Source organism: Sebastes fasciatus, chromosome 16 (genome assembly GCF_043250625.1).
Source record: "Sebastes fasciatus isolate fSebFas1 chromosome 16, fSebFas1.pri, whole genome shotgun sequence".
Lineage (NCBI taxonomy): Eukaryota > Metazoa > Chordata > Actinopteri > Perciformes > Sebastidae > Sebastes > Sebastes fasciatus.
Window position 1 is genome coordinate 14,351,731 of NC_133810.1, and position 12,525 is coordinate 14,364,255.

Consider the following 12,525-nt stretch of genomic DNA (forward strand, 5'->3'; position numbering starts at 1 on the left):
TATCGTTGAACCCCTTCCTGATGCGACGGTGAAATGTGTCCAACAGAGAAATGTCACCATTAAATCGGAAGTTAGTTGAAGTTTTGCTGCTCGTTAACTCTTAAACTTTGTATGTAACGTTATATAAATAATGTTAAATGAATAGTAGCTCAAACTAGCCCGTCAACATGAACGTTAACGTAGTTTTGGTGTTTTTACTGTCTGCTGCGGGTAAGAAATCACCTTTTAATATGTGAACTAAACATAAATGGTGCTAACATTGAATGAACATGACGGTTTCCTCCTGACACACACAGCAGCAGCAGATGAGCTGCTGAGTATACCAGGAGGAAAGATGTTAATGGGAACCAGTGCAGCTGATGGGAGAGATGGAGAAGCTCCCACTAAGGAGGTTGAACTGCAGCCCTTTGAAATAGACACATACCCTGTCACTAATGCTGACTTCAGGTAAACAAACTGGACACCTGATGTTATTGATATGAGTTAAAAATGATCTATTAAAGCCACTGACTTGTCCTTTCATTCACCACAGAGACTTTGTGAGAGCTGAGAAGTACAAAACTGAAGCGGAGACGTTTGGTTGGAGTTTTGTGTTTCAAGACTTTGTGTCGGAAGAGCTGAAGAGCAAAGTCACACAGAGGATTGAGGTACTGGGATGTAGATCTGTTCAAAATGTACCTTTTAAAGGGAGATTAGTCAAGTATTTAATACTCTTATCAACATGGGAGTGGGCAAATATGCTTGCTTTATGCAAATATATGTTATGTTTATTATTGGAAATCAATTAACAACACAAAACAATGACAAATAGTGTCCAGAAACCCTCACAGGTACTGCATTTAGCATAAAAACATATGCACAAACTGAAGCCCAACAGACAACAACAGCTGTTAGAGTGTCAGTGTGCTGATTTGACTATGACTTGCCCCAAACTGCATGTGATTATCATAAAGTGGGCATGTCTGTAAAGGGGAGACTCGTGGGTACCAATAGAACCCATTTTCATTCACATATCTTGAGGTCAGAGGTCAAGGGACTCCTTTGAAAATGGCCATGAGAGTTTTTCCTCGCTAAAATTTAGCGCAAGTTTGGAGCGTTATTTAACCTCCTTCACGACATGCTTGTATGACACGGTTGAGAAACCTAAAATGAGAAAGATTGCTCCGGCTGGGGGGCGGTGCTTGGTATATCTCAACGTGGCTGCCGGGTCACAACCTTTCTCATTTTACAACTAAACAGTACACTACAAGATGATTCTGAAAACATTTGAGGTGATAAATAGGCATTACAGTAACAGAATATTGATTCATATTTGATCAGCGCTGCCTAGTTTGATCGTTTAAACGGAGTTCGCGAGTGATTGACTCGTGACTCTCGTACACGGAAGCTGGACGGCAGGCTCCAGCTCGGCTCTGATTGGTTGTTTTTCCTCCGGTCTGTGAAATCTTGCAGATGTCATCAAGAGCACCGGAGGACACAGAGGCACATGATTTTTTTCAGATTACATGTCTCATGCACTTCTGTCAGGATATAGTGGCCGTTTTATAAAAAAAAAAAAAGTGTTTTAATCATATTTGCTCCAATCTCACCTACTGCTGCTTTAATTATTGAAAAAATAAATAAATCCGTTGATATTGAAGACAAAGTCTGTAGTTGACGCTCTAGAAGCATTACAAGACACATTTTGCTCTTTGCTACACACACTATAAGTACACTATTGCAATACACTTGGTAGACTTTATGGTGGTTCATAAGTCTGTCTTATGAATAACTTTTGACTCTTATCTTTCCCGTCCAGTCGGCTCCTTGGTGGTTGCCTATAGAGCGGGCGTTTTGGAGACAGGTGAGGTCATTTTCTTCTTTTGTGTTTTTTGTTTACTCCTAGCATGCCTTCGTTTCCCGCCTTTCACTGCTTTGACCCTCTACCGTTCAGCCTGCAGGACCTGGTTCAGGCATTCGGGAGCGTCTGAGCTTCCCGGTGGTTCAGGTGAGCTGGAATGACGCTCGGGCCTTCTGCCAGTGGAAGGACAAGAGACTGCCCACTGAGGAGGAGTGGGAGTGGGCTGCACGTGGAGGGCTGCAAGGTACACAGATTATACAGAATAAATACTGCATGTGCCACTATTATGACCCAGTTTTCTACCTTTTTGACAGTTTGTACACATCTACTCTTGACTGACATCCATTAAACGGAGTAAGAAATGTGTTTGGATTTGCATTGATGCTTCGCGAGTCAATGACGAAAGATGGGAGACTAGATTTCCCGACCACCTTGCTCAATAATCGGTATGTTTGCTGTCCTCTTAACTCTTTCCTGCCTCTTGTGTTCCAGGTCGGACTTATCCGTGGGGAAACAAGTTCCAGGCCAACAGAACCAACCTGTGGCAGGTCAGCCTACAACAACAATGCCTGTTGCAGTAGCATTAGCACAGTTTATTGTCCTCATAGGCAGCTTTGACTTGGAATTCACTGAGTACAAACTTATTACAACCTGACTTTATAAGACCTATCTTTCTAAAGGTGATCATGTGTTGTTGTTTTTTAATAAAGCATGATGACTTGACTGTATTGTTAATGTATTAAATGAGATACTTTTAGATAAACACCAGTAAAATGTATGTGTTTGGTATGATTTTACTTTTTAAATCAGTGAATACCGACAGAATTTGTAGATATATTGTCATGCTTTCACATAAAAATACATGCTCATGTGAAAGGGGGTGTGAAATGTGAAAACACATGCCTTGTAATAACTTTATTTTCTGTGTGATTTAGGGATCGTTTCCAGATGGAGACACTGCAGGGGATGGATACCATGGCGTCTCTCCTGTCACAGCATTTCCTCCTCAGAACAGTTATGGTAACTGTCCCTTAGTTAAAGGAACAAGATGTAGTACTGAGAGCTAGGGTTTTAAAATGGGCACAGTAGTCCAAATTCAAAACATTGGAGCAGTGGCGTTACCCTCTGACCAGCAGTAGTCGGAATGACTTCACCGGCTGTGTGTCTTAAATACTCGCTGCCTTGATAACCAGCTGCTCACGGACCACAGAGAGACGTGCTGAGGCTTTTCAGGTCGGGTAGAATCTAACGTTAACGTTATCTATGTTGATCCAGTTCATTAGCTTGCTTCCATGGCTACAGAAAGCTGTTTGCGGCCAATTTGTTTAATATGTGGAAATGGGCCGAGGACGGGATCACACCGGCCAAAACAAAAACAGACGTTACGGACCGGAACATACTGGCTGTGGCATTGCTGTTGGAGAAGAAGTATTTCAATTTAGCATGTTTCCTTAATCTCTGATGAAATATCATGGTCATTTTATGATTTATTCCAGTAAATATATTACATATTGGTCCTTTTTAAAGTAAAAAAAAACATTAATGAGATGACATAAAATTAGAAGGTTACATGTTAACAGATTTAGATGAAAGCAATAGACAGAAGTAGATGTTACAGAAATGTTAAAACCAAAGCAAGTACAAGCCTTGTATTATTATAAAGTTTGTCTCTTGCTGTGTGCTTCTCAATAGTATGACAGCGATGTTGATTCTTCCTGCAGGACTGTACGACATGATGGGAAACACATGGGAATGGACATCCACACCCTTCCCAGCAGCACAACCCACGAAAGTGCTGCGTGGCGGCTCCTGGATCGACACTGCGGACGGTTCAGCCAATCATAAAGCGCGAATCACGACCAGGTGAGCTATTTAGAAAATGCATACACTACATTTTTCAGAGTCCACAGAGCAACTGTACGGCAGTCCTCCCGACTGATGGTTGTTATATCTGTGTTCTGCAGGATGGGCAACACTCCTGACTCTGCCTCCGATAACCTGGGATTCAGGTGTGCTGTCAGCGACGGACAGAAACAAGGGAAGAAAAAGGGCAAAACTGAACTGTAGCAAACAAACAGGAAGTCAAAAAGTGAAAGACTAGAATGTTCTTAGAAACAAGAACAAGAACAAGACAAAAAGTAAGGGACTAAGTAAGTACCGGTGGCTAACAATGAATATTAAGAAATGATGGTGACAAGGAAGAAACTCTATTTCTCCCGTGGAGAACTTAGAATTTTTTTTAAATTAATTTGAAGAATAAACACAAACATTCCATAAATAAATATCTTTGTTGTTGTTTGTACCTTTTTATAATTGTTTTTTCCATAACGTAATAGTGCACGCCCCAAAACATTAAGAATGTTATGCCGATCATTTTGAGGGCGTGATTTTAAGAAATATGTTGGCTGACTTCCCTGAATGGAGGAAATAGGACACCCTCTGACCGTCATTGGCAATCTTCCTTCCACATGCTGGGATCGGCCTTTTGTTGAGCGTTGTTATGTAACTGGAGAGTAAATTGGTCCGTCGGTTCAGTCCCAGCCTCCTATAATCCCGTCTTTTGTCTTTTTGTTTACTCTCTCATCAGAAGTGGCCAGCCGTGTGGTCTCTTTGACTCATTCTGTTCAACAACACAGATAAGAAGTTTTTATCTAAACTCCAGTTTTGTTTAAGTATCAAGTAACTGTATAACGCCTAATTCTTTTGAGCTGGCCACAGATATATTATGCAAGTAGAGTGAAAGGTTTTTTTAAGTCAAATATTTACACAAGGCAAAATCAGAGCTGGCAGTTTTGTTCTAGTAACATAGACGGTGGTAAAAATGTAACATGTAGTTTTAAAAACAATGCAAATTATGCAACGCTCCTTTTTTAAATTAGACTTTTTAAAAAAACAAATTAAAATTTCCCGTAAATTGCAGCCACTTAAGTTTATTAGTCTCATGATGTGAAACTGTTGCATAATACATCAATAGTTCATATTTACATGCACCGTCTGGATGCGTGCAGACTCTTCAATCCTGAAAACTTCACCTCAAGACTTTTATTGAAAAGCCAAAGTTAGACATACATTTATATTTGCTTTTTTTTGTGTGGAGAGTTTAGTCAACAGTATGATAATATTTCATGTGTGTTGAATATAAATCAACCTGTTTTTGAGATATTTTTAGAATTTGTTCTCTTCATACATTTTGTTTTTGCAGGGATTTTGCCTTTATCTGTCTTGTTAATGACTATTATTCCCTAAAATATTACAGAAACTACAGAAACATCTCTGGGAATTAGTGGCACGGTCTCACCTCAGTTGCAGAAAGTTTGCATTTTTAAGAAAAAGGCTGAATATGAGACTAAATGACCTACTGAGATCTGTTTGTTGCATTGCACACTGATAATAAACTGGCAAAGAGGAAGTGTCCCACATACTCAACTTAGATTTGACCTATTTATAAAAGGTAAACTTTCAGGTGACGATAAGGAAGGAAAGAATAGTTTCCTCCGAAGACGGTCTTTGACCTATTTTTATTATCTAGTGACCTACTTCCTGCTAAGGTGTACGATTTGGCACGGCGCTTTTAGAGGGATGCTAGGCACGAAACACAACCGTGAACCATTTACTGCTGCTGAATAATGAAAATAAAACTTGGTCTATAATTAAAGAGTACATGTACTCTTTAATTTAATTTAATGTTAAGAGTCTATTGCAGCCAGATGAAGAACGTGACAACTTAAAACGTGCCCCGACCGTAAAGCTGGCACATCGTTATGGTGCCCTCTGAAACAAGGACATTTAAACAGGAATAAAAGTCGTTTAATTTACAGTAAAATAACTGATAATTGTGGTGTAGTTTTGTTCTTTGGCTACAACCTTCAAATGAACTCACAACTGCATGAAAATAACAACTTAAAGCTTCCCTCTTGTGCTTCCCGCAACACAAACACACTGCCAGGTATTCAGTTATAAAAACGGGACACATTGATGTGTCACTGACTCGTATCTGCTCATGTGTGGGAGATTTGTCACCAAAAATTACCCTCCTAACTGTAAGGAATGACTAAACCTGGTATTTCCCACCAAAGAGTTTCAATACTAAAAATATATCGATGAGTAGGCGAAGGAAAAAAAACTTCTAAGTTATGACATAGAGATGTTGACACTGTTAATTACTCTCTGTATTTGTGGTGGAAATAGATTAAATCATGCGTCAAGCTTGAATAATCCGATTGAATTAAAGGATCAAATGTCATCCTCCCTTTAGCTCTGGTATGTTTGCACGTCATGTGTTTGTGTAGCCACTGGGAAGGAGGAGGAAAGCCTACACAGAGTGACATCACAACATGTCATGTTGCGTCGCTGCGAAGAAGCAGGCGATTCAGGAAAAACGAGTTTGGAGGCATTCTGTTTGTCACCCTCCTTCCTCATGTTTCTGTCTTCCTCTTTGCTCTCTCGTGGTTATATATATATCACCTGACAGCATCTGCAGATACTTTAAGTGACTCCACTTCTGTCTGTGACTTCTACCGAGCTGAACATGGAGGACGCTCCTCGATCACCGTTCGCGATACTCAACGACAGGCTGAGACCTCAGTTCACCACCAGTGAACAGATCTACTCCTCTCTGAGCAGACTTCAGAGCAAAGCTTCATCTAACCGACCCACGGTCTTGCCAACGGAACCGGAACCAAAAGTCTCCGTACCAAAACCAGAACCAAAAGTCTCCGTACCAGAACCAGAAGTCTTCGTAACAGAATCAGAAGATCCAGAGGAACCTAAAGACGACTCGGAGCAGGACGATTTGGTCTCCGATGAAGAAAATTGTGGCGACCTGAGTGACAACTCATATTCTTCAAAAATCGCCGAGTTAGATTTAAAAGATTTTGAAGAAGAGGAGGTGGTTGACAACAAAAGCATCTCCTCGTGTGAGGATAAAGACCAACCGGGTGAGCTGCCCTCAGAGGGGACAGGTCATTCCTCGGAGTCGGTAACCGTGGACGGTGAAGGTGAAGGTGAAGGTGATGGGAGCTCCTTCCAGAGGAGCTACAGCGGGAATTTACCAGACGTGATCAACACTAGTAGGCTGCTCAGCAGACGTCGGACGCTGGGACACGTCAACGAGACGGTAGGAGAACACCCTTTATATGTCTGTGTGTTTGAAATGGTGGAAAGTTTTGTTGTTGTCCTTGAAAATCCCTCTTATACAGTGCATGAATTTAGATCTATTCTGCTACGAACAGGCTTGTCAAACAGCAAAACCTGTTGTACAGGGATGTGACAGTCCCAACTGTCACTCATGAGTATCAGTACACCGAGTGCAAAATATAAGATGGAAAAGTACGTGAAAGAAATCACGTACTGCAACATGATGAAGTATGATCAAACTGAGTTTGACATCAGAGAGCAATAAACTTTAGTTTGCAGTGGACAACTTTTATGACTTGATGATGACAGAGCTTGATTTGTGGTGTAATGATGGGAACATCGTTGGTGGGAAATGTTTTGAGCCTCATAATTTGTGTTAATAACCTTCACCACTCTATTGTCTATGAATGCATTCATATGTGCGCAGTTCGTGCTGCAAGTGCTGATTAACGCCTCAAACCGGTACGACTGGATTTCTTGTCTAGAGTCTCGCTCAGGAATGAAGATCAGCAGTTTCTGTTGTTGTGTAAAAAAAAAATGTCAGTCTCCAGCGGTGACTCGTGAAAATGTGCTGATTTTATGATAATTATTGTTTGCAGCTTAAAGAGGTGCGCAGGGAGGTGCAGCTGTCTCGGAGGCGAAGCATAAAGCTGAAGGCGCAGGTGGACAAACTGCAGGAGAACAGAGATGGACCGGGCTGGAGCCAGCACAGAGAGACGGTAAAGGTCACACACACAGCACCAGGACGCAGTGCACATCTGCACAACTCTGCAGGATTGTTATATTTTATTTTCTGTTTGTTTCTATCCCAGGTCACAGAGGAGGTTCTGTCCATTCTGCAGCTGCTGAGCCCGCTGACGGAGTTCGAGTCCAGCCCACCTCCACCCTCTCGTGGGGAGAACCGCCTGGACAAGTCCCTGTCCCAGCTGCAGAATGTGGCCCGCCTACTGGCAATCGGCCACACCCAACAGGTAGAGGCAACACCCACTGAGATAAAGCTCCTCGCCCTTATCAGGTCAATCTCAGGTTGAGTTGATTTTAGTGGGCATGTTACCCGGAGGAATGTTTGCTTTGCACATACAAGAGGAACTAAAGCACAGCTGGACAGGTTACAGTTAAGGTAACTAAATATTTACATGTATAAATCACTATCTAAAATCTGACTTGATACAAATAGTGGCACCTGCCTTATTTAAAAAGACTCATTAATACATTTTTGGCAACGCAGCAAATAATTTATATCATCAACAAGTTAGTTTAAAGGTCCCATATTGTAAAAAGTGCGATTTTCATTACTTTTTTTTTTATTATAAAGCAGATTTAAGTGCTGTATAAATACTGTGATTTTTGTGATGTCACAAATATACAATATTTAGACCATTTCACAGTTTCATATGGACTCTTCTCGTAAACACTGTAAACACGACCCCATTTGAAGGCACCATATTTCCACATTTTTGCTTAGCAACTCAATTCCATTGAAATGTGCTAAAACGGAGTGTTTCAGACAGAGGGTGAATACAGTTATATTTAGACAGACAGTATGAGGAAAATAACTGTTTTTTTTTTACATTAAAGCATGTAAACTTGTACTAGGAGAAACACAAACTACAAGTATGAACCTGAAAATGAGCATGATATGGGGCCTTTAAACACTACTGACGGTGAGTCAGAATCCTGTAAAAAAAAAAGGACAGATAAGAGAAGTAAGTGAGGCTTAGAGGCAGAGAATAACAAGAGTTGTGACAAAACATAACCTGCCTCCCTTCCTTGTTCATTCAAAAGTCCAAATCTGGAAAAGGAAAAGGAACAGAGGAATGCGCCATCCTGCAGCAGGCGATACGAGACCGAGACGATGCCATAGAGAAGTGAGTAGTCACACATGATGTACACACTCACCTCCTCTCTAAATAACAAATGAATCTAGATTTAAGGGGGGAAAAAAGGGAAGCTGGAAGACATGAATCTATTTTGAACAATGTGTCATCGTTTCTTATCCGCCGTGCAGGAAGAGGGCGATGGAGGAAGAGCTGCTGCGGAGTAAAACCGAGCTGATGATGCTGAACAACCACCTGCTGGAGGCCGTGCAGAAACGCCTGGAGCTGTCGCTGGAGCTGGAGACCTGGAGGGTAAGATAAAGTTTAACAGAGACTAAAACAGTGAAGAAGCTAAATAGGGAATGGTTTAATCCCTGAACAAATAAATAAATAAAACATGATGAAATATGGAGTCATATTGAGCAAAATAGAGACAAGTAGGACACGTAGGAGTATACGCAAACATAATTAGTGTTAAGTACACGTCACTTTCAGGACTCAGAACGCCTTCAGCCGTAACACACGCACACAAAATGAACCACAATTAAATACACACGTATGACATTCAGCACATACAGTGTTTGCAGGCGTAGCCGCCAGCTGGTATCCTACCACAGTGATTTGGCCTCAGGCCGGTGAGAGCCTGGCTCCCTGCAGGGTTCAACCGAAACTACACAAGTGTTGTCGAGTTTACTGGTGAGAGAAGCAGCATCTGCTTCAGCTGGACATTAAAAATCCAAACAGATTTCACCTAAATTACTGTAAAAGTGTGTGTAACACATTCCTGGCTATTTGGAGCTAAAATATCAAAATGTTTATATCGGTCAAATCCTTCTCTGGATATGATCGGATTCCTTTATGTCTCAAACCCTCACTGGCTCCATTTTTCTTGATATTTGTATTTTATTTCTTTTTTTTCAATACTCTTTATTTGTTGAATTGGGATTCCTCAGAAAAGTCAAACTTTATAATAGCTACAATATATCCCCCCCATCCCACCCCACGATCCTATCATCTAAACAAAAAAACAACAAAAAACGATAATGATAAAAATTAAAATAATAATAAAATACATACAATAAAAATTAAATAAGAAATTAAATCAAACTAATAATAATAATAATAATAGTGATAATAATAATAATAGTGATAATAAACAGTAGAAGTTATATACATACACATGTACGTACAGACACACAATATATATGTATGTACATATACACACATTTACATATTCATGCACATAAAAATAAATACAAGGTTTTGGCTGTGGCTTCAGCTTTGATGTATTTTTTTAATACACTTTATTTGTTGAATTCGGATCCCTTACAGTAGTTCTCCGAATAGAATCAAACAACTTTAAAATAGCTACTTTATATCCCTCCAATCCTGCCCCACCCCACGATCCCAAAAATAAATAAATATAAAAAATAATACATAATGAAATACATATAATAAAAGTAAATATAGAAAGAAAATAAAGAAATCAAATCAAACTAATAATATATATAATTTTTTTTCTTCATAGACGGTCCCTTTGTAGAAACTTGTCTCAAATTACATTACTGACAATTTCATCCTTTAAAAAATATATTTATCTCGCAATGGAAGGCTGAAATATACATTTGGGGTGAGTTCAAATTAAATGACCCTCCCCTGCTCAAAAAAATTACCTTCCCCCTTTTCTGACCACCCTTCTCTTCTTAATAATGTTTACTAGTAACAAAGATCACACTCTCACAGGTTAAAAATCAGACCTACCACCACATTTATCTTTCTTTCCAACATTTCCTGTCTCTCATCACTGTTTGTAAGATTCATATTTTTTTTTTAAAGTCAGTACTTGTGCTCTGACAGCCTGTCTGTTTTGCTTTGACTCAGGAGGACGTTCAGCGTATCCTCCACCAGCAGTGTAAGCAGCAGGCGGAGGCGGCCCAGAAGAAGACCTCCCGCCTGGGCATCCTGAGGAGAAACAAACAACCGCCCATCCAGCGGCCTGTCAACTACCCTTTGGCTTCACCCGTCATCTCTCCCACCATCAACCCCAGCCAAATCTTCGTCCCCAGATCTAACTGCCCTTCTCCGACTCCCCTTTCTCCTACTTCCCCTTCTCCGACTGCCAGCACGTCTTCTCCCACCGGCACCCAACGCAACTGGATGGACAGGCTGAGGAGGAAGAAAGCAGACCAGGATGCAGCGGGGCAGGAGTCAGAGGGCAAAGACGACGGCTTCCAGGTCGTGTCGCTTGATTGAAACAGCGGTGACTTTGCACTGAGCACATTCATTCTGATGCACAACGCTCACGTCTAGCAGGAGTCACAAATGTGTTTTTGCTTATCGTCACTTTGCTGTTTGACCACGTGATGATATGCTGTTTTCATATTCATCAGCTGACAGGGGGGAAAGTTTCTCATTTAAACTCTGAGTTCAACACGTGTATTTACGGACATGATTTGTGATAATCGCAACTAGTAGCCAATCGCGGTCCAGTATGCAGCTTACACAAGTGTGTTTCGGAAACTTGGAAGAGTTCAGTGAACAAACACTGCAGCTACGTTCCAAATCGCATACTTTTTACTTTTAGTACATACTGCAGCTGCTCTTACAAAGTACGCACTGTTGCATGCTTACTGCTTGAACTTTGACCCTGTTGCTCATATATCCGCTGCACAGAGGATTGTGGGCCAGAAAAGCCAGAAAAGCATGCCGGTTTACATACTGCAAATTGCGACCAGATGTAGTAGAACATCCTGGTATTTTTTGGCAATACTGCATTTGACGCACTAAGTGTCGGGCCATACTAAACAGTGTGGCAGTATGGGTATTGGACCACACAGTGACAATGGACTGTTCAGTGAAGAAGAGAGACATCTTGAGTCCAGCAGTTATATAAGTAATATTTACATATTCATAGATTCTGGATTTCTCAATGAGGGTGGAGAAGTATATGTAATTTTAAGAATTTTTAAAACCTTCATTATTGTATATATTTATATATCTCTATATATAGTGTAACATTATTATTCAAATATTTGTATAGATTTTTTTCCATTTTTCTTTACGCAAACATTTATACACAAAACGTAGTACACAAAGAAAAATCTAGCATACATACTTACACATTCTAACACACAGACATTTGTGCTCGCAACGGGGGAGATAAGATGGAAAAGGAGGGAAAGGGTTAGGATTCATGACTGGAGAAAGTAGCAGAGGGGAATTTGTGTTCAAAATAATTTTTTAATAAATAATAATAATAAAGTTTTAATGAGGTGATTGAACCTCTTAATGGGAGGGGAGCTTTCATATATTCTCTGTCATTTTCTGAACTTACCAGACGGTTTTATTATTTGCCTTTACCCACTAAGTCATTATATCTGATGATTATTTATCAAAAATCGCAATTGTGTAAATATTTTGTGAAAGCACCACAATATTGTTGTAATATCAATATTGAGGTATTTGGTCAAAAAAAATCATATTTAATTTTCTCCATTATCACCCAGCCTTAAAATGAGCCATGTCATTGTTTAACACCGTGAGACCTGAATGCCTTACACTTAATTTCCTGAATATTATGTTGTAAAAATGAATGAAATTCTTATGCAAAAGCTTCAAACCTCTCGCTGAGTCAGACTGCAGTTTATTTGTCACTACTTCACTTTAGATCCTTCATTGTCTGCACTTTTGCTTGTTGCATTTTCAAGATTCAAAAGAAAAAAAAGAATAACC

General features: G+C 40.2%; 2 protein-coding genes across 3 annotated transcripts; both read left to right on the forward strand.

The window, feature by feature from the left end:
• The first annotated feature begins 16 nt into the window (after positions 1-16).
• Positions 17-4,759, forward strand: sumf2 (sulfatase modifying factor 2). Of its 2 annotated transcripts, none has more exons than XM_074610130.1 (9): positions 17-210; positions 300-447; positions 533-647; positions 1,799-1,843; positions 1,934-2,084; positions 2,333-2,388; positions 2,776-2,860; positions 3,562-3,703; positions 3,805-4,759. In XM_074610130.1, exons 1-9 carry the CDS (start codon positions 168-170, stop codon positions 3,905-3,907), a joined length of 888 nt encoding a protein of 295 aa, XP_074466231.1. In that variant the 5' UTR covers positions 17-167; the 3' UTR covers positions 3,908-4,759. The 2 variants fall into 2 exon arrangements, with proteins under 2 accessions (XP_074466231.1, XP_074466230.1); XM_074610129.1 differs by having other exon boundaries at positions 18-210; positions 297-447.
• A 1,256-nt stretch (positions 4,760-6,015) lies between these two features.
• bicdl2l (bicaudal-D-related protein 2-like) lies at positions 6,016-12,414 on the forward strand. The gene is made up of 6 exons (XM_074610126.1): positions 6,016-6,956; positions 7,576-7,695; positions 7,789-7,947; positions 8,762-8,844; positions 8,985-9,105; positions 10,675-12,414. Exons 1-6 carry the CDS (start codon positions 6,369-6,371, stop codon positions 11,044-11,046), a joined length of 1,443 nt encoding a protein of 480 aa, XP_074466227.1. The 5' UTR covers positions 6,016-6,368; the 3' UTR covers positions 11,047-12,414.
• The last annotated feature ends 111 nt before the right edge of the window (positions 12,415-12,525 follow it).

Excerpts from the sequence above, each read along its gene's own strand:
- sumf2 (XM_074610129.1), top strand. The coding sequence starts at position 168 with ATGAACGTTAACGTAGTTTTGGTGTTTTTACTGTCTGCTGCGG. Across the intron at positions 211-296 it reads GTTTTTACTGTCTGCTGCGG|CAGCAGCAGATGAGCTGCTG; the intron begins GTAAGAAATCAC and ends TGACACACACAG. Across the intron at positions 2,861-3,561 it reads TCCTCCTCAGAACAGTTATG|GACTGTACGACATGATGGGA; the intron begins GTAACTGTCCCT and ends TTCTTCCTGCAG.
- bicdl2l (XM_074610126.1), top strand. The coding sequence starts at position 6,369 with ATGGAGGACGCTCCTCGATCACCGTTCGCGATACTCAACGACAGGCTG. Across the intron at positions 6,957-7,575 it reads TGGGACACGTCAACGAGACG|CTTAAAGAGGTGCGCAGGGA; the intron begins GTAGGAGAACAC and ends TATTGTTTGCAG. Across the intron at positions 7,696-7,788 it reads GGAGCCAGCACAGAGAGACG|GTCACAGAGGAGGTTCTGTC; the intron begins GTAAAGGTCACA and ends TTTCTATCCCAG.